Raw genomic sequence first — 27,840 nt, 5'->3', positions numbered from 1 at the left:
TGTAAACCCCTATATTTTGCAAATGATGAAACTGAGACCCAGACATATTAAGTGATGTATAAGATCACAAAGGGTTTGGTGGGATTTGTTCTCTGATGCCTTTTCATCATATCACTCTATAACCACCTCTGTACTATAAGGAGAGGACATGGAGTGACCAAAGGCATAAAAGTGAGAATTCACATTATGTGTTTGAAAAATTCAAACACAAAGGCAAAACCATGGCTGAGCTCAAAGAGCTGACATTCTATTAGGGGAAACAATATGGTCACAGAAAATCATATAAAAATATGTATAAGGTAATTTGTAGGGAAGAGAGGGCTCATATCCAATATGATGGACTACCTTTTAAATCTGATGAGTCATATGGGAGAAAAGGAAAGCGTATAGGATCATAAATTTGAACAGAAGGGAACTTTATAGGCCACCTAATCCCACCTTCTAATTTTATAGATGAGGCAACTGAGACTGCCCAGACTGGTGGTGACTTGCCCAAGAAGCAATTATAAAAGGCAAGAGTTGAACCCATATTCTCTAAATCCAGAGTCAGTACTTTTTCCCTTATACTAAAGGAAGAAGGGGAATGACATGGACCCAACCAAGCTCCTTCACCATACAGGTTGTTCTTTTCTGGACTCTTCAGCTTATTAGTGTTTTTCTTAAATCTTGACATTCAGATCTGATAAGTATTATTTATGTAGCATGGATAGCATACTTTCCTCTTTCTTTCTTCAGTATCTTTGGAATATAAGCCAAGTAGTTTATTAATATTTTGGGTATAATCCAGAATGGCTAGAGAAATGTATAACTCCACCAAGAAACACAAAATATCTTGTATCCTTTTTGGATGGTATATTTTTATGTTTGAGGTATTTGTTTAATTTAGATTGAAAGTCCCTTGGGCAAAGACTACACTTTTTCATAATTTGTACAACATTAACTATGCTATCCATGTTTCATAAATAATAATCAGTTCAGCATGAATTTTGAAAATGAGGATAGGAATTATTGTATCATGAAGTAATTGAAAGTTTATTTCTTCATCTTCAGTTTTAATTGTTTTATTATGGATGAATTTTAGATGACATCTTTTAGGTGACATAAAATGTTTTTAATAGAGTTATTTTCTTTGCCAATTCTCACAAATGGACAAAAAAGTAATTAACTTCATTATGTGCTTGGTGCCTTAGTAGAAGGTTGAATTCTTAAGTAATTAAATATGTTTACATACTATTTATTCTTGGTTCATTATCTCCAGTGACTATGAAACATTTCATTATGGGCACCATCATAAAATCCCCTCAACTTTCCGTCTTTCATCCTCGGTGATTAAGGCAATTCTAAAACAAGGTCACACTCAAGGAGAGCTGGGATGCCAAGGAATATGGTATCATCTGTTTTATTACTCCATATTTTACTCCCAGTGAACTGGTAAACAATTAAAATTCAAACACATCACTGCATATAATTCAGTTACTCCCAAAATGTCATAAAAAATGTGTCTCCCTGATCAATAATTGCTTATTATGATATATGGTTGTTGTGCTGGCTGTCAAGGTGCTTACCTATTTGCTTCCTAAAAGTTGGGGAAAATAAACTGAGAAAATCAAATAATGACATTAGAAAGAAATCATAGAATCACAAAACTCAAGAGGCTTCAACAGCTATCTAGTTCAACCCATATACTCAGGGAATCCTTGCAATAATATTCCCAACAAGTGGTCATCCCGATTCTTCTTGAAGATCACCAATGAGAGGAAACCACCACCCCATCTCAAGGCATCCTATTCTACTTTGGACAGCTCAGGGTTTTATTGACATTAAATCTATAGTTGCCTTTTCACAGCTTCTACTCATTCCTTCTGGTTCTACCTTTTGGAGCCAAATAGAACATGCCCAATCCCTCTTCTAGATGGGCTTCAAATACTTGAAAATAGTTATCACCCCCATCCCTGCATTTTCTCTTTTCCAGGCTAAACATCCCCAGTCCTTCTAGGACATGGACCCAACCAAGACCCTTCACCATACAGGTTGTTCTTTTCTGGACTCTTCAGCTTATTAGTGTTCTTCTTAAATCTTGACATTCAGAACTGATGAGTATTATTTATGTAGCATGGATAGTATACTTTCCTCTTTCTTTCTTCAATATCTTTGGAATATAATCCAAGTAGTTTATTAATATTTTGGGTATAATCCAGAATGGCTAGAGAAATGTATAACTCCACCAATAATATACTATTGTGCTTACTTTCCTGCAGACTCTCCAACTCTATTTATTTTCCTCTTTTAGATGATGGATTTAAGGAATTGTCACCAAGTGTAAAAAAGTTTTTGTTCAAAAGAAAAGAAAATAGCTGTGCTTGTGGAATCCTAGAAGTTAAACTCATTTTGGGAGAATTGTTTTTTCATTACACAGTTTACTTACTTCTCCTTCATTCTCCCTGAAGAACTGGTAATAAATAAAACCTTGACACTGTGGTTTCAGACACTTGAAGTTTCAGTCTACCATGGAGGTAGGCCATAGGAACTAGTTTTCTGAGCTGGTACTTTGAGATAACTATACTTGAGATCTTCCTGTGTGACTCATTTTTTCATATTCATAGTCCCATGTCTTTCAAACTTATTCACTTCTAGGAAGTAATTTTACTAATTATTAGAATTATTCTACCCAAGGATCCAGGAACCAAATGCAAAAACAAAATCAAATAAAAAAAACCACCAGAAATAAAACTATATCAAGCTTGATTTCAAATCATTAGCCATAGAGAATTCATTCAACAAACATTTCTTGAGGGTTTATTATGGGTAAAATAATATTATAGGTTCTGGGTACAGCACAGCCCCTACTCTAAAGGAGCTTACAATTAAATAGAAGAAAAGACAAGTGAGGTAAATGTCCCCAAAATCTTTAATATTGGATTAGATTCAATAAAATGAAATATTATAGGGGTATATGGATTTTTTTATGCCTGCAGACACTCTGAAATAAAAAAAATTTTATGAGAGGGAATAAAAAAAAAGACACAGCTCTTACTCTAAGCTTCATGCAGAGGCCTTAGGCTATTTCCTGATTTTTTTTTTTTTTCAAGACGATTCCTTCTTGAAAAAGCATATGATACCTTAAGTTACTCAATTGCCATCTCAGTGTATAAGCCTTGAGACAAGTAATGGGTAAATTTCTAAGCTGGAGAAGAGGCTTCTCTCATTCATTATTTACTATAGACTTAGGCAGGTCACAAGTTCTGAACCCAGAGTCAAGAAATCCTGAATTCAAATGCTACCTCACATATTTATTAGCTGGATAACGAAAAACAAAGTCTCTTTCCCTGGATCAATCTCAGTTTCTATATAAATGGGGATACTAATAGCACCTATTTCATTTCTTTTATTTTATTTTATTTTTTATTTAGAATTTTTTTCCACAGTATATATGCATGAGTAATTTTTTTTATAATATTATCCCTTATATTAATTTTTCCAAATTATCCCCCCCTCCTTCCACCCCCCCCCCCCATGACAAGCAATCCCATACATTTTACATGAATAGCACCTATTTCAAAGGGCTGTTTTGATGAGCAAATGAGATAAACCTTAATTTGTTATTGTTGTTCAGTTGTGCCCAACTGTATGAGACCCCATTTGGGGTTTTTGTGGCAAAGATACTGGAGTTGTTTGTTACTTCCACCCAAAGTCATACATTTAGTAAATATTTAAGGCCACATTTGAACTCAGGAAGATGAGTTTTCCTAACACCAGACAAGAAAAAACTATCCACTGTGCTATTACAGCTGTTCCTATAAACCTTAAAGCTCTCTATAGATGCTAGATGCATAGCTGAAAACTTGTATTTTCTTTTAAAGAAGCAAGAAATGAGCTTTCTTTCAAGTTAAATAATTGCTAATTAACTTTGTGATTTGGGATCAGTGTAACATTTTAGACACAGGTCCAGATGTGTGGTTTTTCCTATTTGGTTTCTGTTACAGCCTTGGTTTCATTTCTCCTCAACATGTTAGATTTTATCTGGGTTTTTTGTTTTTTTCTCTTCCACCTTCAGAAAAGGTCTTAATACACTCACTCTTCCTGCAACCACAAGGACAGCATAACACAGAAAAACAAAACTCAATGTTGTCTAAACATTACTGATGAAGGTAGCTTTTAAGATGCTAACTAGAGTTTTAGGAAATTCTATATTGAGGTTATACCTTGAAAATCTACCTTTAGATTTTCATTCCCTCTACCCGCACCATGCCCTGCCACCACTATCCCTTTCCCTGGACCACCATCCTGCAACTCCTCACACATGTAAGTAAAAATCACATTCTTTTATCCTCAGTTAAGTAAATAAGAGGAAGGAAGTTAAGCCAGAGATTCTTTTATCACAATATATGCATTTTATAGCTTTTAGGATCCTAGTTCTAGGACTGAAAGAGATCTTAAAGACCATCTAATCCACTCTTGCCACCTACCCATGTTACAGATGAGGAAATTGAGGCCCAGAGAAAAATTAAGTGATTTTCCCAAAGACATAGAGGTAGTATTTCAAATAGTAAGATTCCAAATAGGATTTCAAATCAGACTGTATGACTTCAGAATCTGCAATCTCTCTAACATATAGCACTACCAGGGGGCAAAAGGGAGGTATGAAAAGGGGAGGGCATTAAATGGCTTGCTTGAACTAAGTGTCAAAACAGGAATTTGAATTGAGGTTATTTCCTGACATACTTCACTTTTCAACATACCACACTATTCTTTAAGTTCTATGCAGCTATAGTCCTCACATAATTGTCTTGACCTATATACATTTTTATTGTTTTTAGTTTTATTATTATGGCGATACATATCTTGGATATTTTACTGCTTAAATGGTGGCTGGTTTTGTTTTGTTTGTTAGTGGAAAAAACTAGGAACCTAACTGCCATTTATAAAGTATTGCAAGTTCCCCAATAACAATTAAGTCATAAACTTTCATGAACTGGAATATCTTTATTATATCATATAAATAAGGAAGAAGTTTTAGTATTAACATGCCTGTTGTCATTAAGGATAGTTTCAAAATAATAACTTTTCAAGTCGACCTAAAAAGCACAGAAGTTGTCTACAAGCCAACCTTCAACTTCTGAATGGTTTGGTTTTCAAAAGTTTATAAGTCAACTGCTTAGAATCTAGAAAGTATTTTTCCCATTAAAAAGTATTATACTGGATTCCCAGGCCAGCTCATAAATATTTATTTAATTCACAATGTGGCTGAACATTAATATTAATGATTATGAACTTGAGTTTAGGGATCAGAGGGCAACTTGATTCAAGAAGGAGGCCTAAGAGGAATAGAGTTTACTTCTCCTTTTAAAGCATAGGTCCAGCCTGAGACAAAATTTTCTCTTTGCCACCTCCCTTTCTACATTATTCTCCAATTCCTTAGGGTTCTTTCCAGGCCCCAGGCCATCAATGACCTCTTACAACCCTAATCCTGTTCCTGTGGTACCCCAAACTGGCCTGTCCTACCCATCAAAAAGGGCTCCTAGTAGAAAATTATCACGCTCCCTTCATCCTTAGCTGATCTCCTTCTTCTTTATAGTAACTGATCTTAATTTGACTAATAGGAAAGCAATCCAGTGAACTAATTCACATTAGTATTGTGTAGGGTATGAAGACCCTAACCCAAAATGACTACTTGGAGATCTCTCTAAGTGAAGGTAGAAAGGTTTTATTAAAATCTCATGAGAAGTAGGCAGCCCTTACCTCTGGGAAGTCCAGAAGGAGGAGGCTGGTTTACAAAAGTAGAAGCTTGGTTATATAGCATAAAATCTCAACCATCCACCACCTATTCTCTCCCTGATGCCATTTAAGCTAATTGGTTTATACTTGTGAAGTGAGCTAAACTATGTGACTACAGGCATAATTTACACAAGGGGATTTCCAAAGTTTTCTTTCTTTATATGATTTCTAGGAAACTGAAACTGAGGCCTAAGACTTCACATACTTTAGCTAATAGTTTCTTAGAAACCACACTATTCATCCCACACAATATCAATGACTTGCATTCCATAGGGCCTCATTAAATCTTTATTGTTTATAAGACCTCAGTCTTATAAACTCAGTCCTCAGTCAGGATCCTTTTTTTCTCTTAAAAAAATTTTTTTTTTTATTTTAATAGTATTATTTTTCCAATTATATGTAAAGATAGTTTTCAATATTCATTTTTCTAAGATTTTGAGTTCCAGATTTTTTTTTCTCCCTCCTTCTCCAAGACAGCCACCAATCTGATGTAGGTTAAACATTGTATAGTCATCTTCAACATATTTCTCTCTCTTTTTTTGTTTATTGTTTTATTTATACAATATAACATAACATAAAATGACAAATATCACTTAAGAGAAAAGTTTAGATTAATTATATCAATAAATCATACCTGTTATATGAAGATATCTCTCCATAGCTTCAGAACCTAACTGTACTCTTTTTTAAAAAATTAATTTTATAATTATAACTTTTTTTTTTTTGACAGTACATATGCATAGGTAATTTTTTTTTACAACATTATCCCTTGTATTCTCTTCTGTTCTGTATTTTTCCCCTCCTTCCCTCCACTCCCTCCCCTAGATGGCAGGCATTCTCATATATATTAAATATCTTATAATATATCCTAGATATAATATATATGTGCAGAACCGAATTTTGTTGTTGTCGTTGCAAAGGAAAAATTGGATTCGGAAGATAAAAATGATCTGGGGAGAAAAACAAAAAAATGCAAACAGTTTACACTCATTTCCCAGTGTTCCTTTTCTAGGTGTAGCTGATTCTGTCCATCATTGATCAATTGGAATTGAATTAGCTCTTCTCTATGATCTTCAACATATTTCTATATTAGTCATGTTGGGAAAGAAAAATCAGAACAAAAGGGGAAAAAAAAAAAACATGAGAAAGAAAACAAAACAAAAAGGTTTGTTGGGATGGGTGCTATACCCCCCCTTTCCCAAATTAACTAATCAGAGACCTCTTCAGGTACAAAGAGAAAGCAGGTACAAAGATACACCTGGATGCCATTCCAAATGCCATGTGCTCCTGAACCAGAAATAGCTGGAAATAAAACATCTGGTTAAATTGGAAAAGACCCAAGCCTTTTCACTGGATATGACTAAAAGGACATAACCATCCTTGACCAATGCCTCCCACAGGTCAGTCATTTCCTGCAACTTCCTGTCACCTCCTGCAACTCAGGGCCTGATTCTCCAGAGATCATGTGACTTCCCAACCCCGCCCCCAGGGTCCTTTCCCGACCCAAAATCCAAAACCCAATCTCCAACTCTGGGAACAGGGATCATGTGACTCAATACTGAGAAATACTTCATCTAATCAGTCCCAATCAAAGGTGAAAACAGGATGCTTCAATCTGCATTCAGTCTGGAGACTGAATAGTTTTTCTCTGTATCTTTATAAAGAGGATCCTTCTTGATCCAAACAGGAATTTCTAGGTAACAAGGAAAGTGAAAGAATTCATACAGTGTGGGAAAAATGATATTTTTGAGCCATGGGCTCACCCAGCAATAGGCACACTAGCTTTGTCCAGCCTGGGAGATAGCCTTAGGGTTTAATTCCCCTCAGCTACAAATTCTCTAAAGGGGTAGGTTATTCCTTTCTCTCCCAACTTTGACCTCTAAGGGTAAAAGAGGGTTGGGGCTTTGAGGGGGAGAGAGGAGGGAAGGCGTTGACAATTGAGAAGTACTTTAGACTAGAGCTACAAAGCTTTTTAGAGAAGAATTAGATGGAGAAACAGCATGAGTTATGTCATTAGAGACATTGGAAATGTCTTCAAAGTCTTGCAGGGAAAGAAAGTTTTTGATTAAAAATGAAATACAGTGAAACTCAAGGATATGACATTGCTTTATATATAGGTACTAGCCTCCAAATTTAGTAGTAAGGATTTTCTTCAGCTTTTGAATACTTAAATACTTCAGTGGATCTACGATATCGCCATGGGCACTCACTACTTCAGGACATATCTACCCACCATTCTCAGACTCTAATTCTCTTGACATTGCATGGATTCCAAAGGAACATACTAAAGGAGTCCACTGTCCACTTTCATCTTATGATTCCTTTTTTTTTTTTTTTTTTTTGTCATAAACTGTAATGTTCTAGTTAGCTTTCTGGAGGTCTAGGGACCAGCTTTGTTTTCAGCAGAATAATCACCATGAGAATAGCCAGGGATCAAGTCCAGAAGTCTTTATTGTCTCCTTCACAGTCTGTCTACTTCACCTGGGTCTCAACTAGCTTTCTCGTGGCCTTCAGACAGGCCTTAGTCTCAGTGGATAAATATAGGAGGACAGGCCAGCCACCATAATGGTGGGAGATAGAATGTCTCTCTGGCTGAATTTGCCCCCAGTTTATATTCTCTAATACAATTACATCATTACAGTATAATGAGTATAAACCAATCATTATATCACTAGGAAACCATTATTTGTTGTAAGATTAAATCAATCATACTTCACTAGAGAACTCACATGCTAAACTAGATAACCATTGTCTTATCAATTCCACTGAGTTAACACCTTGTTTAAATAAATCATACTGAGCCTTAAGTATATTTCTCCAAAGTTCCTGCCCTTTACGATAAGCCTCTCTGTTGCAGCTGCTTTTTTCCTATAATTTTTCATTTCTCCTGGGTTGTAACCTACCCATCATCTCCATTATCCTTTAAGTGAGCCATCACTTTGATGTTCAGTTTTTAAGGGGAAAAAAAGCAGGTATGAAATGGGGAATGATTATGTTATCATGAAGTGTTAATTCTCCATTGAGATTGGAAACAAATTACAGTCTAAAAAAGAGTTTTGAAGGATCACTTTAGCAACATTCCAAATGGCCAAACCCTTTTGGCCAATGTGCATGACCCAAGGTCACACAACTAGTAAGTATGTGAGGTGACATTTAAATTCAAGTCATCTTAGCTCCAGGGCCAGGACTCTTATCTACTAAACTACCTAGTTGCCCAGTACATCTTCAGGTCATTTATCAAAAACTTATTTTTGAAATCCCCTAGTAGCCTCACAGCAAGAACTACTGGTTTTTGAGTCTTTTTAATTTCCACACAAGTTTATTTTTCTTGTTCTTAGCTGTTCACAACCTAATTTCTATGTTTTTTTTTTCTCTCCTGAGATACAAGATATTTTATTTTAAACTTTTTCTCTGGTTAAAAATATTTAAAAAATAGAACATTACTAGATTTAGTGGAATGTAGATTAGGAAATTAATGAAGGTCATTTAAGTAGATAAAAAACATTTACTATTTTTTAACTACAACTCCCTTTTTCCCTTCTTGATTGCAATGTATTGTTAAAGAGATAAAATGTTTGTCTCTGTTTCTTTCAGGAATCAAGGAAATTCAGATACTTGTGGCTTTAAAAAGATTGGCTCCCGAAAGGATTTCCACAAGACACTGCAGAAACAGACTTTTGAATCAGAAACTTTGGATTATAATGAGTCAAGTTCTCAGGTATTTCCTATTTTCAAAGATGTTTACTATGATGTTCTATCTGAACATGCATCTATATTTTATTCCATGGGATATAGGTTAATCTATATTACATCTTCTGCTGAAAATAAGATAACAAGCATATCTTCTGTATAACAAAATTATTTCCATGTCCTGTCAAAAGGCCCCAAATAATAGTGATTTACAGCAAATTCCCTATAATGAAAAACCCTATGCTGGCTGACTAACTTTCAGTCTTTCACATGTTACCTTTTTACTCTTGTCACTTGAAGTTCTAAAGTCAGTTGAATCATTTTAAATTTCTCTGCTTGTTCCAAGAATATTTGTTGAAGGAAAAAGAAGGTATCAGCTCAAACTTCCTTGAACTTCTTTTAGAGAATTCATCTATATTCTTCTCCAAGCTCTTCTAAGAACTAACAACCAGGCCCCAAGCCAGCACTCTTGTATGGACTGACTCACCAATGGCAAATTAGACAGCTATCTCAATGACCTGACTCAGGGTTTTACATAAAATCATGAACTGAACATTAAAAGTCAGCCTTAAAAATCTTCTGTGACACAACTTAGTTACCTGGGAAGGCTTATAGCTGTCGATGTAGAGCTTATCTGAATCCCAATTTTGCTATCTTCTCAGACTTCAATCTGACAAATCAATCATGTGTTTTTACAACTAGTATCGTATCCTATCTCTGTTCTCATCTAGATTTGTAATTTTTGTGAGGAGTCATAATTACTGGCACTATTATGGAAAGAAGGGAATAGACACGAAAGAGTCTGTTCTAGATACAGACTCAATGAGACTGGACAATAGACTGGATATGAGGAGTTGAGGTCAATCCTATGTTTGTGAACCTGGCAGGATATTTCATGTTCATTAATTAAAGTTAATTGAAAAATGAATTAGTTACATGGGCCTATTAACTCCTTGAGAATATTGTTTTTCTTGCAAATTCCAACTAATATTGACCTATCCTTGTCTTGTGAGTCACCAGGGATTTCCTTTTAGGAAGAAACTGAAATGATGAGATGAGCAAGCCTGGGAAAATAGTGCAGTCCAGATTCTTGGACTGCCTTCTCCAATTCATTTGACCACAGCTGCTTCCCTGTGTCACTTCCTTTCTTGCTTAAAAAAAAAAAAAAAATCTCTAAGACCTCCACACTATTTAACAAATAAAATATGGCACTCAAGGCTATCTGGCCAGTCTGCCTCTAGCCAATTTTAAAATTATTTTAAACAGTATAGATTTCAAGGAAAACAGAGCAACCCTGTTGTCTAGAAAATCCTGGCTCAAGTAATGAACTGAACCAACTACACCCAGAGAAAAAACTTGGGGAGTTGACTGTGAACCATTACAAAGAATTCCCAATCCCTCTATTTTTGTCCCTTTACATTTTTGATTTCTTTCACAGTAACTGTACACTATTTAAAGTCCGATTTTTTTTTATACTGCAAAATAACTGTTTGGACATGTATCCATATATTGTATTTAACTTATAGTTTAACATATTAAACATGTATTGGTCAACCTGCCATCTGGGGGAAGGGGTGGGGGGAAAGAGGGGAAAAGTTGGAACAAAAGGTTTTGCAATTGTCAATGCTGAAAAATTACCCATGCATAAAATGTTTGTAAAAATTAATTAAATCAATTAATTAATTAAAAAAAAATCCTGGCTCAGATTTCACTAGCGCCAAAATGTCTTAGTTCCAAATTAGGGCAATTTTAGTGTGAGATGTAGAATCATAGATTTAAAACTGTAAAGGACTTTTAGAGGTATTAGATCTATAATTGGAAGGTCATCTTGTCTTTTCCCTTCATTTTATAAATGAGGAAACTTGAGGCTCAAGTTACCTTCATTTGCTCAAGATCACTCAGATAGTATATATTAGAAGTAGGATTTGAAACCTGGGCTCTCTGACTTGGGAGACTAGTATTAGGTGGTCTACTTGAGAAATAATAATACACAGGGTTAACCCATTTATCTTCAGCTACATCTTTGCACTTATAAGTATGGTTTTTTATTTTGTTTTGTTTTCTCTTTTAGGCAGGCCCTGGAACCTTAAAAGTGCTTTGTGATGTGTCTGGAAGAAGTACTCTCACTTCCTGTGACTTTGACCTTCGGAGCCTACAGCCTGACCAACGGCTTGACAGTCTCCTGCAACATATCAGCGCTGAGGACTTTGAAAGACAGAAAGAAGAAGCTCGAAGGACCAATAGGCATGCCGAGCTCTTTGCCTTGTATCCATCTGTGGATGAGGTGGGTGGGATGTCTCCTCCTAGGATCTCCCAAGTACTTAACAAGTTGTTTTGCACTTTTTCCTCTGTGGAAAAAATATGTAACAAGCCCACCCCAATTTGATCAGATGAACAAGGTCCAGCTAAATTGAATCCTTTATATAGTCCTAAGCAGCATCCTGGGTGGCTCCCAATTAATAAGTTAATCACAAGATCACAAGACCTTCACCTTCCCACTCTTCCATTAGCTAGAAATGTCAGTTGCAATGCATTATGGAAGAGAGGGACACAGTAAGGAGGGAACTAGTTACTGCTTAAATAAACTGGGTGATCAGCCCCTGAATCATTAAAAATTGGCTATATAGTAAACCACATTAATTTGAATTTAGGTACAAAGACCAGTATGGATTAACAAAAAGCAAACATTGCAGTTTTTTTTTTAAATGAAGTTATCAAGAAAGCTTAAAATCTGTCATTTTTTACTCTTCCATCTTCTTCGATTCAATCAGTTATAAATTTCTTTTAATTTTAACTATCCACCTTCTCTTATACTTTTATGTGTATATTGCCTTCTTTCTTTCTACTCTAATAGAAATCCCCTGGCTTTGGACTCTTAAATTTCTTCCTTAGACTTTTGTAAAAACCTTCTTCTACAGTGCCCTGCCTTTTCTCCCTCCTTTCTTTAATACATCCCTCAAAAGGCTCTCAGAGCTATTTGAGACTCAGAATTCTCCAGCAAGTAAACAGTTACATTTACATATTTGTAAATATGTATAGTGCTTTAATACTAACCAAGTGCTTGCTATATATTATATCACTTGAGCCTCATCATAAATGTATGAGGTAAGGACCATAGATATTATAATCCCATTTTATTGATAAAGATTTTATTAAGCATCTACTATGGACAGGCTCTGTGTTATGCTTTGAAAGACAAAAACCAAACAGTCCCGCACTCAAGTAGCATCCTTTTCACTGGGGAATTGCAGTATATACAAATATAATTAAATGCAAAGAATAATATGCAAATTAAATGTAAAGTAATCGCAAGATGTGAAAAACCACCAACTGGAAGAATTGGGACCTGACCTAAGTCTTAATTATAAGAGCTGGAGTTGAAGAAGGAGAATGTGCCAGTTAACTAGTTAATTTTTTTTTTTTTTTTATCACAGAATATGAAAGGAATCTATGTATTCATTTCTTTATAGACCTTGTACTTTCAATTCTGTTGTCCATTTTTTTCTCAATATTATTTTATTTTTCCAAATAGTACTTATTTTATTATTTTCCTCAATAATATTTTATTTTTCCAAATATATGTAAAGATTGTTTTCATCATTTTTGTAAAACTGTTACAAATTTTTGTCCCTTCCTTTTATTTCCCTTCTCCCCAAGACAGCAAGCAATCTGTTATAAGTTAAATATGTGCAATTCTTTTAAATGTATTTCCATATTTGTCATATCATTCAAGAAAAATCAGATCAAAAGGGAAAAGCCACACGAAAGAAAAAGCAAACAAACTAATACTTCAATTCACATTCAGTCTCCATAATTCTCTGGATCTGAATGGCATTTGCCATTCCAATTCTCTTGGAATTATCTTGAATCACCACATTGTTGAGAAGAGCCAAGTAATCATTACACATCTTGCTGTTACTGTGTTTTGCTCTCCATTTTAATAGACTTTTAAAATATTCACCAAATACAATCTCACACCCAGTTTCAAGGGTACGACTATGAGACTTTAAACATGCTTTGCCTGTGTAGTCCTGCCATCTCTGTACTCAGTGTGTTTATCAGTGAAACAATGAATGAGAGAAACAGACTGAATATACCATTATAGCCCCAAAAAGTAAACAATGAGTATGAGATTTTGCAATGCTATCTGATGGGGATGCTACTAAGATATTTCCATGTTCTCCTTTCCTTCCTTCCTCTTTCTAAAAGCATGGATTGCTGAAATGGAAAACGGTTTGCCTTAAAGGCTGATTTTGTTCTGTGGGGTAAAGATGCACTTTTTTTTTTTTTTTTAAACTTGTAATTAAGAGAATTCTGTTCTGACTCCAAAGGTAATTAATTCTAATGATAGCTGAAAGTTACCTCCAGGGTGCTCATTTTGGTGGCATAGGCAACAGCAGTTGTGTAAGAGTTTTCTAATGGTTTCATTGTATGGTTCATAATAGGAGGATGCTGTGGAAATAAGGCCACTGCCAGAATGTCCGAAGGAACACCTGGGCAACAGGATTTTGGTCAAGCTGCAGACTCTAAAGTAAGTGGAGGTCTGTGTCCTAGGCACAAAAATGAGGTATATTTAGCCATTAAATAGCAATCCTTGCTCTTTATCACAAAAATCGAATTAGACATTGGCCTTTTGATGGTATAGAGAAGGAAGGAAAGGTGAATAAAAAATGTTGTTTCCTGAAATGAGAGGATGCAGGAATAATTTTATTTTTAGAATGTTGCACAAAGTTATTTTTCAAATTTCAAAATTATTCCTTAGATAAATCTGATCTACATCATCCAGTCTTTAGCTGCTCTCTGGAGTGAACAGGATTGGGAATATGCTCAAATAGATGAAGATTCAGAGGCCTTGAAGGGTTAAGGTACTACCCAAGGTCACACAGCAACTGAGTAGAAGAATTGGGCTACAGAGCCCTGAAATGGGAGTTCACACTATGATTAGTTAGCTCAATCTCAGATTACATGTGTGAAATGAAATAGAAAATGGTCTTTACAAGCTTCAAAAAATGTGATGGTCTTATGAATTCTTGAGAACTTTTTGTTATTTTAAATGATTAAATCTATATTTCTTGTAGGTCAAAATCATTCTTTGTTTAGAAATGTTGGTGTAGTGGGTAAAGCATTGAACTTACAGTTAGGAAGATCTAAGTTCAAATACTGAGCCAGATACTTAATAGTTGTAGCATTTAACCTCTGTCAACCTCTGGGTGATTCAGTACAGAGACTACCTGACCCGGAGTGAGGACAACCAGTTTAAATCCAGACTCAGATACTATATGAGCTGGGTGATCTTGGGCAAATCACTCAACCAGTAAAAATACAGGTCTGCCTTAGTTTCCTTATCTGTAAAATGAGCTGGAGAAAGAAATGACAAACCTCTCTAGCACTTCTGCCAAGAAAACCCCAAATGGGTTACAAAGAGTCAGACATGCCTAATCTATTAAACAACAACAAATGAAGATAATAATAATAATAATAACACTGAGTTAATGTGAGTATCAAATGAAATAACATGCATAACCTTAAATAAACCTAAAATAACCTTTAAATGAAATCTAAATATTAGTTATTATCATGATCATTCTGATAATTACCAGAGAGATGTGGGATGCAAGAAATGGAAGATCATCTTGGAATTAGGAAGACCCAGACCCAAATCTTGCCCCTCATATAGACCAGTTGTGTGACTCTGGACAAGTCTCTTAACCTATTAGTCCTCCAGACAATTTTCTAAGGTTATCAAGTACAGATGAGTTCCAACCTGCATCTTAAGAGTTTCCACATGGGGAATTTCTTTATCAGTGAAATCACAATACATAGGTTTCAAACTAACCTATCCACTTTCACACACACACAACACACACACACACACACAAAATCCTGATATATATGATACTTTAAGATTGTCCCTTTAATCTGATCCTTTTAATAGGAGATAAGGGCTCCAGGCATTATTAACATCATTTTATAAAGAAACTGAGATTGTAAAGGATTGATTTGCCTATATTCATACAAGTAATAAGCAACTGAACTAGGATATAATCCAGGGTTTTGTCTACTATACCAAAGGGCCTCAAGTTTCTGGCTTTATTTATAGATTTATGGACAAATTTTCAAAAGGTGCTATAAGCTCTAAGTTTTGATTTTTTGAGATTTATTTGTTCCTATATAATATAATGGCTGTGTAAATGTAATCCTGTGTGTAGTAAATGAAAGACTCCTCTGATATCAATTTCTATGTAGTAGGGACTCAGGATTTGGCTATTTTCACTTTGACAACACACCGCCCTAGACTCTTGGAGAGCTCTTGAGCTTGGTGATGGCTCTCTATAGGGTTAAGTAGAATACATGTGTATGCATATATGTATATATCATGTATACATATACAGGTAACATATTTTAACATATTAAGCATGTATTGAATTACATGACAACTAGGAGACAGGGTGGGGGGAAGGAGGGGAAATTTTGAAACAAAAGGTTTTGCAAGTGCCAATATTGAAAAATTATTCATGCATATGTTTTGTAAATAAAAAGCTTTAATTAAAAAAAAAACAGGACTCAAGAATCATAGAAAGATAAGCAGGGAGAAAATATATATTTAAATATTAAATTTTTTACATCCCTAGAGATGGGAAAACAATATAACTCTTGAGATCTGTTATCTATCACTGGGTCAGACAAAGGGGGGGCATCACTTGGACTGAAGGTGTGTTTGTAAATGGACTCTGATGTGATGACATCAAAGAAAAAGACATTAAGGAGTGAGAAACAGTCTGTATTGGAAAAAGAGGGAAGAGGAGGTATAATGGGATAATTTGTTTTATATGAAGAGATGAAAACGACCTATTATAATCTAGGAAAAGAAGAGAGAGTTATAAGCATTGTCTGAAGCTTGATCTCATTAGTTTTTTATCTAAGATTTGTAACTTAATCCATAAGTTGGGTATAGAAATTTATCTAACCCTATAAAGAAGTAGAAGGAGAAAGAGAAAAAGAAAAGGAAAGGACAGGATAGAAGGAGGACAGAAACACTAGGGAAAAAGATAAGAAAAGGGGGGAAGGGTTGATAGGAGATAAGGTAGTATGTGAAGTCCAAGTTAGCTCCCTGTTGACCTCAGGATCAGCCAGAGTCAGGATCAGCAAAAGTCCTTGGTCTTTAGGGGGAGAAGTAAAGGAGATGGATGTAACTGCCACAAGCTCACCTCCCTTCTCCTCGTTCTCCAAAGTGACTCTGGCTTGCCTTATTCCACCCCCAACCCCTCCTATGATTATCTGTATACACCAAAAGATCAAGCCAGCACAGAATAGTGAGAAGGGCCATTTTTCCACACATATGCTAATAGAGTATTGTCCAAAAGTGCTCGGTTGTTTGATTCCAGTGCACCTATTCAGAATTTCAGCCCTTTACAGTAGGTGGTGTTGGTAAAAAAAAAAAAAAAAAGAGAGACTAAGGACAGGGTAGAAAGAAAGAACAAAAGTATATACAGAGAGAAAATAGGATAGAGGGAAATGCAGAGCTGGTAATGATAACTATGAATGTGAATGGCATGAATTTTCCCATAAAACAAGGGAATAGCAAAGTGGATTAAAAAACAAAATTTTACAATATGTTGTTTACAAGAAACACATTTGACACAGAGACACATACAGAGTAAATGTTAAAAGCTGGAACAGAATTTATTATGCTTCAGCTGAAATTAAAAAAAAAAAAAAGCAGGGGTAGCAATTCTGATCACAGATAAAGGAAAAGTAAAAATAGAGCTTATTAAAAGAGATAAGGAAAGAAAGTATATCTTGATAAAAAGGTACCATAAATAATGAAAGAGTAATGATACTAAATGGGTGTGCACCAAGTGGTAGAGCAGGCAATTCCTAAAGAAAAATTTAAGCTAGTTACAGGAAGAAATAGACAGCAAAACTATTCTAGTGGAGCACCTCAACCTTCCCCTTTCAGAATCAGACAAATCTAACCATAAAATAAACAAGAAACTAGGAAGGTTAATGGGATCCTAGAAAACCTAGATATAATAGACCTCTGAATAGGGACAGAAACAAATACCCCTCTTTCTCAGCAAAACATGGCAAAATTTGACTACATACCAGGGCATAAAAATCTCAATCAAATGCAAAAATGCAGAAATAGTAAAATGCTTCCTTTTCAGACCACAATGCAATAAAAATTATATTCAATAAAATGCCAATTGGAAATTAAATAATCTAATTATAAAAAATGAGTGGCTCAAACAAATCACAGAAACAATCCATAATTTCATTCACAAAAATAGCAATAATAAGACAACATATCAAAACCTATGGGATGCAGCAAAGTAGTTTTTAGGAGAAATTGTATATCTTTAAATGGTTATATAAATAAAATAGAGAAAGAAGAAATGAATGAATTAGGCATGCAACTTAAAAAGCTAAAAAAAGAACAAATTAAAAAGCTCCAATTAAATATCAAATTAGAAAATTTGAAACTCAACGGAGAGATTAATAAAATAGAAACTTAAGAAAACTATTGAGCAAATAAATAAAACTAAGAGTTCCTTTTAATGGAAAAACTAACAAAATATATAAACCTTTGGTTAATTTGATCAGAAAAAGGAAAGAAAAAAACCAAATCACCAGCATCAAAAAATGAAAGGAGTGAATTTAGCACCAAAGAAAAAGAAAGCAATAATTAGAGCTATTTTGCCCAATTGTACAGCAGCAAGTCTGACAATTTAACCAAAATGGATGAATATCTACAAACATATAAATTTCTTGAAGAAATAAAATACTTAAATACTTCCATTTTAGAAAAAAAAATTTTGAACAAGTTAGTAATGAACTCGCTAAGAAAAAATCTCCAGGGCCAGATGTATTTACACATAAATTCTATGAAAACCTTTTGTTTTTTTCCCCCCTTTCCCTCCACCCCTTCCCCCGATGGCAGGTTGACCAATATATGTTAAATATGTTAAAGTATAAGTTAAATACAATATATGTATACTTGTCCATACAGTTATTTTGCTGTACAAAAGGAATTGGACTTTGAAATAGTGTACAATTAGTCTGTGAAGGAAATCAGAAATGCAGATGGACAAAAATAGAGGGATTGGGAATTCTATGTAGTGGTTCATAGTCATATCCCAGAGTTCTTATGCTGGGTGTAGCTGGTTCAGTTCATTACTGCTCTCTTGGAACTGATTTGGTTCATCTCATTATTGAAGAGGCCACGTCCATCAGAATTGATCATCATATAGTATTGTTGTTGAAATATGGAATGATCTCCTGGTCCTGCTCATTTCACTCAGCATCAGTTCATGTAAGTCTCTCCAGGCCTTTCTGAAATCATCCTGCTGGTCATTTCATATAGAACAATAATATTCCATAATATTCATATACCACAATGTATTCGGCCATTCTCCAATTGATGGTCATCCACTCTGTTTCCAGTTTCTGGCCACTACAAAGAGGGCTGCCACAAACATTCTTGCATATACAGGTCCATTTCCCTTCTTTAAAATCTCTTTGGGATTTAAGCCAGTAGTAACACTGCTGGATCAAAGGGTATGCACAGTTTGATAATTTTTTTAAGCATCGTTCCAAATCATTCTCCAGAATGGATGCAAAAATTTTAAATAAAGTATTAGTAAAAGGATTACAGCAACTTATCAGCAGGATAATATGCTAAGCCAAATGGGATTTATACCAGAAATGCAGGGCTGGTTCAATATCAGGAAAACTATTACCATAATTGACCATATCAATAACAAAACCAACAGAAATCATATGATAATCTCAATAGATGCAGAAAAAGTATAAAATCCAACATCCATTCCTATTAAAAACACTAGAGAGTATAGGAATAAATGGACTTTTCCTTAAAATAATCAGTAGCATACATTTAAAACCATCAGCAAGCATCATATGTAATGGGGATAAACTGGAACCTTTCCCAGTAAGATCAGGGGTGAAACAAGGTTGCCCATTATCACCATTACTATTCAATATTCTATTAGAGATGCTAACTTTGGTGATAAGAAACAATAAGAATTAGGAATATATTATACTATACACAGTAATAGCAAGAATGTGTGATAATCAACTATTAAAGGCTTGGTTCTTCTCAGTAGTTCAGTGATCCAACACAATCCTAACAGACTTTGGACAGAAAATTCCATCTGCATACAGAAAAAGAACTAAGGAGACTGAATGTAAATCAATACACAATATGTCTTTTTTTCTGTTTTGTTTTTTATATATATTTTCCCTTTTGCTCTGATTTATCTCTCCTAATATGACTCATAAAGCAATCTATATTTAAAATAAATAAACTTATTACAACAAAAAAGAGCTCCCAGAAAAGACTGGAGACATCTTCTTCACATTTACCACAAAGCCTCTCTATACATTAGGAGCAACTGCTTTCTGAAACATTCCTGTCTTTCACTTTAATCCTTTTCCAAGAAACAGATTGCTATAGAGTGCCATCCCAGCCATAAGGCAAAGATAAGTTGCTTACATTTAATTAATGAATGCATGCCTCATTTACAAATCACAGAAACTAAAGCTAGAGGAGACTTGGAGAATCATTTGTGATCTCTACATTTTATGAATGAAGAAAATGAGATCCAGAGAGGTTGTGACTTGTCTAATTTTATACAGGTAATAAAATGACAATGCTATGTTTCTGACCAGCTAGGTGGCAAGAAGGTGAGGAAGACCTAAGTTCAAATCTACCCTCAGATCCTTACCAACAGTGTGCTCTTGAACAGGTCACAACCTCTGCCTCGTATGTAAAATGGGATAACAATAGCACCTTCCTACCAGAGTTGTTAGGAGGATCAAATCAGATAATGGTTAAGTGCTTAGCACAATGACTGGCCTGTCTTAAGTGCAATATAAATGTTGGCTATTATTATTTATCCTAGAGGGGCAACTAGATGGTTCAATGGATAGAAGAACACTGGGCACAGAGTTGAGAAGACCTTAGTTCAAATGTAGTTTCACACACTTACTAGCTATGTGACCAAACCTAAGCAAATCATTTCACCCTATTTGCCTCAGTTTCCTCATCTGTAAAATCATCTGGAAAAGGAAATGGCAAACCAAACTGTTGCCAAGGAAACCTCATGTGGGGTCACAAAGAGTCAGACGTAACTGAAATGACTGAATAGCAACAAACTTATTAATACAGGTCCTCTGATTCCAAATTCAATATTCTTTGCACTGTGCTGCCTCTCACCATCTCTATTGTTTTTATTATTTGGTGGGCTCCATATGGGCAAGGATTATGTGCTCTCTAAACTTTGTATTTCCTCCCATACCTAGTAAAGTGCTTATTAATTTTTAAAAACTGAATTGTACTGAAAGATTAATACAAAATAACTCAGCATTTTTTTCATACTGTTGAAATACGATCATCCCAGAGAAAAGCACCACCCACCAATTTTTCAAATGTGTGGGATTATGAATGTAGAGGGATTATATATACTATTCGTTACAATTATGATGTTAGTTTTACATAACTGGTTTTCTTTCTTACAGAAAATGGTACATTTGTAGTTGAAAGGCATGTCTGGAAATGACTCTGTGTAATAACAAAGGGATATCTTTATTAAAAGGAAAAGGTAGCCAATAAGAAGCCTATGAATTGATTCAGGACCCATGATTTCAAAAAGTTAGGGCCTTACCCCAGACCGCCTTTAAAAATCCATTATAGGGTTCTTATTTATGAGGTAAAACTATCTTTGTATATTTCCAACTTCTTTAAATGTTATGATACTTTACTGCTTTTTAAGATTGCCTAAGTGACTCTAATATTTTGAGCCTCCCTGTCTTTTTCTACAGGTTTGAGATAGAAATAGAACCCTTATTTGCCAGCATTGCCCTATATGATGTGAAAGAACGGAAGAAGGTAAGGATGACAGGATGAGAGGTGAAAATGCTCTTCATCCATGGATCAGATATATCTTTTCTTTATTCTTTGAATCTGATTTTCCCATTCATCCTGTTCATCAAAATCCCATGCAGATTCAGACAATAAGGAGTTATAGAAAGATTTACCCCAATTGCTCTAGAATAGGGCAAATTGGAAACCCTCTTCTATTTCCGTTTGCTTTACATACCTCCAAATACATCTTCTTTTAGAGGTAAAGTTTTCTACATGCCTGCCAGCCCTGCAAATAGACAAAAGCTATATGAATTACTTTGTAACCACCAAGAATGTAGAAGTAATTTTTATCTCCATCTGTCCTTCTAGCATGTCTAGAAGGCTGTCTTTCTAGCACACTATAGGATAGGGACTCATTATGTGGTGGTAGGCATTTTGTCCAGCAAAGGACTACTAGTTCGGCCATAGGATAAAAGGAACAATATGTCTAAAGCTTCATTAAAAGAACTTCCTGGCCAAAGATTTCTCCATGATAATTTTAGCTTGCACTAAAATTAGTTTTCAGAGGATAAATGGAGGCTGGGGAGGAGCTGTGCACAAATAATGCCACTGTAGTAAACACCAGTCAAGTTTTCTTCCTGCCTTTGTCAATAAGCATCCTTCAGTTCAATAACTAGGAATCTCTTGGACGAGAAGTTAATCATAGTTTATAAGACCATGGAGCTTTTGGCATATGATCTTCCTGAAGCAACAGTTTGCTTCCAGAGATCAAACCACATTTGTTTTAAATTAGAGTTCAAATTATGCTATAAATGGCTCTTCATATTTCTGGGGTGTGAAGCAAAGCAAGCGTCAGATCTTCCCAGCAGACATTCCTTGTAAAACACTATCTGGGCTCTCCTTGGGGTTTCTAGTTATCTTATGTGTTCTGAGGTGTTTGTAACTCATTGGTTCTAAGACATAATAGTAAATAATCACTTTGATTGGTGGACCTTTCTTTTTTTTGTTCCTGTTACCTAGATTTCAGAAAATTTCCATTGTGACCTGAATTCTGAACAATTCAAAGGATTCTTACGGAATCACACACCCTTAGTTGACCCTTCTAGTCAAGCCAGAGCTGCAATATTCTCAGTCACCTACCCATCTTCAGATATCTATCTTGTCATTAAGGTATGAAGGATCAGAAGGACTTTCATTTTTTGTCCTGTATTTTGCCTATTTTGGTTTGGGGAGGGATTGGGAATATGTCTAACTGTTTTTGATGAGAACTATTAAAATGCCTTGTTTTCATAATTTCCAAGACAAGCTACATATTCTTTCTTCCTTTGTATTTACCAAAATATTTTTGATAACTAGCTGATTTTTTCTATATCTCAGTCATCTTTAGGTTTCCCCAAAATATATGACCTTGCCTTGGAAAACTCATGAGATTTTAGATCTTCATAAATGTTTACAATAGAAAAAACCTGTGTTATAATTTCTAGATCTTCATAATTCCAGGAGTAGACTTTGATCTGTAGAAGAAGCCTACCTGGACCTTTCAAAAAAACCTGAAATCTTTGAATTCTAAAATCCTTCATGAAAAATCCAATCTTCTTCTATCCCCAAGTGTTGTTTACTTGCATCTTAAAGTTGTGACCAACTGCAATCAAGGCTGAAATGTGAATATAAATTAGTTACAAAAGAATCAAAAAACCCAAAATAAAACAATATTTAAAAGTTAAAAAAAAATCTGTCAACATATTGTTGTTTTTTTCCTATTCAAGACTATATGTTTGCCTAATTTTTCTCCCCATAGTCAACTGGATGGTACAGTGAATAGAACACTGAGCCTGGGGTCTGGAAGAAATTAGTTTCAATGTGACACAGACACTTCCTAGTTGTGTGACCCATGGCAATTCACTTACCTGATGTCTGTCTTTTCCCATCTGTAAAATGGAGATGATGATAATAGCACCTATCTCCCAGGATTGTTGCAAGAATCAAATGCATCTTTTAAGCCTTTATCACAGTGCTTGGCACATAGTAGGAGCTTAATAAATGCTTATTCCCTTTCCTCATTGAATTGATAGAATTTAAATAAATGATAGAAGAAGCTTTGCTGTTGTAAAAACACAGCTCAAGTATTGACCTTTGGATTATTTTGCTGAAATTATAAGGGGGTGATTTGCTTGAAAGGAATTCCTTTAAGGTTGAGAAAGTATAAAATTTCACTGTAGTGAGTTTCATGTCCTTCAGGGATATTTTTCTGAATCTCAATTTCTTTATCTGTAAAATGGGGATAATAACACCTACCATACTTGTTTTGCAAATGCTTTATAAATGCTATAAATTTGCAAATGCTTTGCAAATCTATAGCAAGGTGCTATAGAATCATGAACTTTTTTTTACTTCTGCTGAGATTCACAGATCCATAGGTTTGGAGGCAAAAGAGATATTCTCTATATTTAGTTCATCTTCCTTATCTCACAGATGAGGATGCAAAAAACTGAGAGTGGTTGTGATTAACTGAAAGTCACATGACTAATTTAGTGATAGAACTGGAAAAAGAAAATAAATTTTATTTTCTAACTCTGAGCCAAGAGCACTCTCCACTATGTGACTAAATCTGCCAAATCCTGGAAGTTACACATCATTTACTGTTTGGTGATCCTTAAATAGAACTTTCGTAGAATGCTGTCAATAAAAGGCATATTAGAAATTGATAGTTAAATAATTTTCAACATATTAAAGAATAAAGCAATCACTTTGAGGGTGAGATAAGAAATTGTTTAATCTTATCTCATTTTGTTAGAATCATTGATTTTTATTTTTAAACCCTTAACAAATAGTCCTATCTTTCACATTTGACTGTCTAGCACATTATTTTTCAAGGAACTGTAGTCTAAGGAAACCAGAAAAGGAAACAAAGGGATTAAATGAACTTTCTCTCTGCTTTCTATTAATTAGACTTGAGATTTTTTCAGAATGTTTGTTTCAGAGTGATTTGAATTTAAAAAAAAAAAGTTGTTTCCAAGTGAATTTGTCAAATCCAGTTTTTCAAATCTTGTCCTCTTAAGCCTTGGACTGGATCAAAATGATGTCATATTTCCCAGTATAACAACACTGACTTTCTAACATTCACTTAATTATTTCAGATCAGAAACTATGCTATCCCCTTGCTTGCAAATTTCCTTCCCATTTAAATCAATAATAATCACCCTAACAGGAGCTATAAGAGAGACAATTACAGAAAATATATTTTTCTGCGTTTAGTCTTCTTGCACATGGTTTAATCCCTGAGCTTACTTTAAAAGAGAATACATCTCCTTTTTTCTTAATTGTAGTGATCATAAAGTAAATTAGTTTTATGCCTGCTTTGTATTTCATGTGTTTTGTTTTAATATTACTTTTGTTGGCAGATTGAAAAAGTTCTCCAGCAGGGAGAGATTGGTGACTGTGCAGAGCCCTACATGATGATCAAAGAAAGTGATGGTGGGAAGGTATGGTATTTTGAATACCATTAAATACAAATTTCTTAGAATGGATGAATATTTTGAGATTAATTCTGTAAAATGACTAGTGGGAAATAGTTGTAATGTATCCTGAGATAAAACTTAACTAGTAATATTTAAATAAAGAGGAAAGAAGCTCAATTTATTTAGTCTTGACTATAAGTGTGAAGGAGGGAAAATGCAATCCACACTTGATTTTCCAAAAGTAGAAAGCATTCATCCTAATCAATTAAACTTTGAAGATCTTGGCACATTATTTGATTTTTTTAGTTCCTATTGCTAAGCAATATATGTTTTGTCCATAGTTGGCACTTAACAAATGCCTTGGTGTATCCATTTTGGATAATGAAAAAATATGAATAGTCCGGCTAGGTCAGAATCACTGCCTTCCTCTTACGAAAATTTCTACTGCTTAGTTTTGCTGCATTGATAGTGTATTGGCCACAGATATGACAAGAGACAGAATGAGAGTTTAAAAGTCCTCTTAAGAGCAAGAAATGATTTTAGAACATAGGTGGAAATCAAAAGTAGACCAAATACATCAACATATGAAAAAACAAAAACCCAAATACCCAAAAAAATTCTGAAGTTCCCCCACCACTCAGTGAATATCTCTGAAGTCTCTGTACAAGCTGAGACAACCATAGTGTCCAAGATCTCAGAACAGGCTTCTTTTGCCAAATAAATTGTACTTCTTATTCTGTAGTAGATCCCATGTTGCCTCCACTTTCCTGGCTTTTCTCTTTCAACTCTGCAAATAAAGAAGAAATAACTATAGATAAGCATTGATATATCTTTCACCTTATTTTTTTCCAGTTCCTGTGGCTGAACTGTTCCATTCTCCAAATTCTTAGGATCTTTTTCTCTGATAGTCCAAAAGATGGATCAAAGTCACAAATATTAGGACTCCTTTTATGTCATTATTTAAATACCCAGTATGTATTTTCCCAAGTAAATATGAAGAGTTAACTTTTTTTAAACAAGATTCTAGTTCAGCATGTTGCAAGAGACTATTATCACTGAATAATAATTATTAATTATATTAAACCAATATCTAGTGATATTTGTCAAATAAGTTACTTATTTGAAAAATTCTTTTGAAAGGAGCCTTTTGGAAACTGTTATCAATTTAATTGGGGTGACTGTGTTAAGTATGTGTTAGAGGAAAGTATTAAGAAACTAATTGAGTTGAGGGCTTTATAATTCATATATATATAGTGTGTGTGTGTGTGTGTGTGTGTGTGTGTGTGTGTGTGTGTGTGTATGTGTATGTCTCTATCACCTAACTAGATCCTGGCACATAGTATGTACTTAATAAATACTTGATAAGTTGAACTGAGTTTCATTGAGTGGATTATACATATTTATAATTTATATATTATTTGAGGTACTATCATTCCTGATTATCACCATGATTGCCACTTATGGAAAGATTACAGATTTAAACCTAGATGTTAGAGGCCCCCCCCCCAAGTTTAAGTCCCTTAATTTAACAGAAGAGGAAACTAAAGCACAGAGATATATTCAATGATCTGCTCAAGGTTACCCAGTTAGAAAGTATCTAAGGTAGGATTTGAACCCAAGTCTAACTGACTATGGGGCAGCTAGGTGGCACAGTGGATAGAGTGATCCTGGCCCTAGAGTTCAAATCTGGCCTCAAACACATAGAAGCTGGGTGACCCTAGGCAAGTCACTTAATCCATTTGCCTCAGTTTCCTTTTCTGCAAAATGAGCTGGAGAAGGAAATAATAAACCACACCAGTATCTTTGCAAGGAAATCCCAAATGGAGTAACAAAAGTGTCAGACATGATGAAATGAATTAAGGAAAACAATGCCCTATCCATACAGGATGTTGTCTAACCCCTACATTTCTACAAAATATCTTTCTCCAGCATTGTTTCCTCATTTCATAGTCCATTAGGATATTCATTTTGTTCACCAGCCCCGTATAATAGTCTAGTTTGGAGTTTGTAGGTATTGTAACCTCTGTGACACATCAAATAATGCTATGGCACTGACACTGCCTTGTTTCTGATTGCATGATCTTGTCTCCCTTAGAGTAAAGAAAAAATTGAAAAGCTGAAAATTCAAGCTGAGTCCTTCTGCCAGCGCTTGGGAAAATACCGGATGCCTTTTGCCTGGGCGCCCATAAGTTTAACAAATTTTTTTAATGTTTCCACTCTTGATAGAGAGATAACTGATATGGAAACCATGGTTGGTAAGAATTTTGAGTATGATTAGAGATCTCCTATTTACTAAGTATGAATGTATGATACACACACACACACACACACACACACACACACACACACACACATATATAGTCAAGGAAAGGAAGAGAAGAGAAGAAAGAAAAGGGGAGAGAAGGCAGGGAAGGAGGAAAAGGAGGAGGAGGGAGGCAGGGAGGCAGGGAAGAAGGAACCTTTAAAACTACAGCTTATTTATGTTATGAAACAAAAGAAAAGTCATTGGACATTCTTATGAATGAACAGAGATAGGCTAAAAGAAGGTCTATCCACCAAAGAAAACAGTAAACTGCAAAATTCTATTACCATATCCCAGTTAGGAGCCCCCAAAACAAATCTTTTGTCCAGAAGCTGTGGGAAAAAAGTGGATGTGTTGTAAGAATATTCAACAATAGTCTTGAATAATTTGTCCCATCTCTTCCCCTCCTTGTCACCTTCAGTATCTGGAAGGAATCCTTCAGGAAAGTTATTGAACTTCTAAGAGTGATAACGCTGTTATTTGTAATGGTTCTCCTCAGACTCTTAGTTTTCCATGAAAATTTCCCATTCTTTTTCATTTTCGTTTTGTTTTGTTTTCATTTTTTATTTCATTTTATTGGTACTCCCCTCCCCCATCATAGTCACATCCCAGATACCCCTTAAGCCCTCCCTTATAATAAAGAAATGCACATCAGCTAGCTAACCAACAAATTGACCACTTCTGATAGCTTATCCAACATTCTGTTCCCGTCATCCCCTTCTCTCTTCCAT

General features: G+C 34.9%; 1 protein-coding gene across 1 annotated transcript in view; it reads left to right on the top strand.

Moving 5' to 3' along the window:
• The window catches only part of DOCK8 (dedicator of cytokinesis 8), a 324,685-nt gene that overhangs the window by 105,666 nt on the left and 191,179 nt on the right, over positions 1 to 27,840 (top strand). The window contains 7 exon segments of the mRNA XM_074280659.1: positions 9,370 to 9,493; positions 11,537 to 11,749; positions 13,911 to 13,996; positions 21,307 to 21,373; positions 22,370 to 22,519; positions 24,751 to 24,831; positions 26,903 to 27,062. Coding sequence (XP_074136760.1) covers positions 9,370 to 9,493; positions 11,537 to 11,749; positions 13,911 to 13,996; positions 21,307 to 21,373; positions 22,370 to 22,519; positions 24,751 to 24,831; positions 26,903 to 27,062 — 881 coding nt within the window.

Source organism: Sminthopsis crassicaudata, chromosome 1 (assembly GCF_048593235.1).
Source record: "Sminthopsis crassicaudata isolate SCR6 chromosome 1, ASM4859323v1, whole genome shotgun sequence".
NCBI lineage: Eukaryota > Metazoa > Chordata > Mammalia > Dasyuromorphia > Dasyuridae > Sminthopsis > Sminthopsis crassicaudata.
Note: the sequence above shows the minus strand (reverse complement) of the source record. Positions and strands in the feature narration are given on the sequence as shown.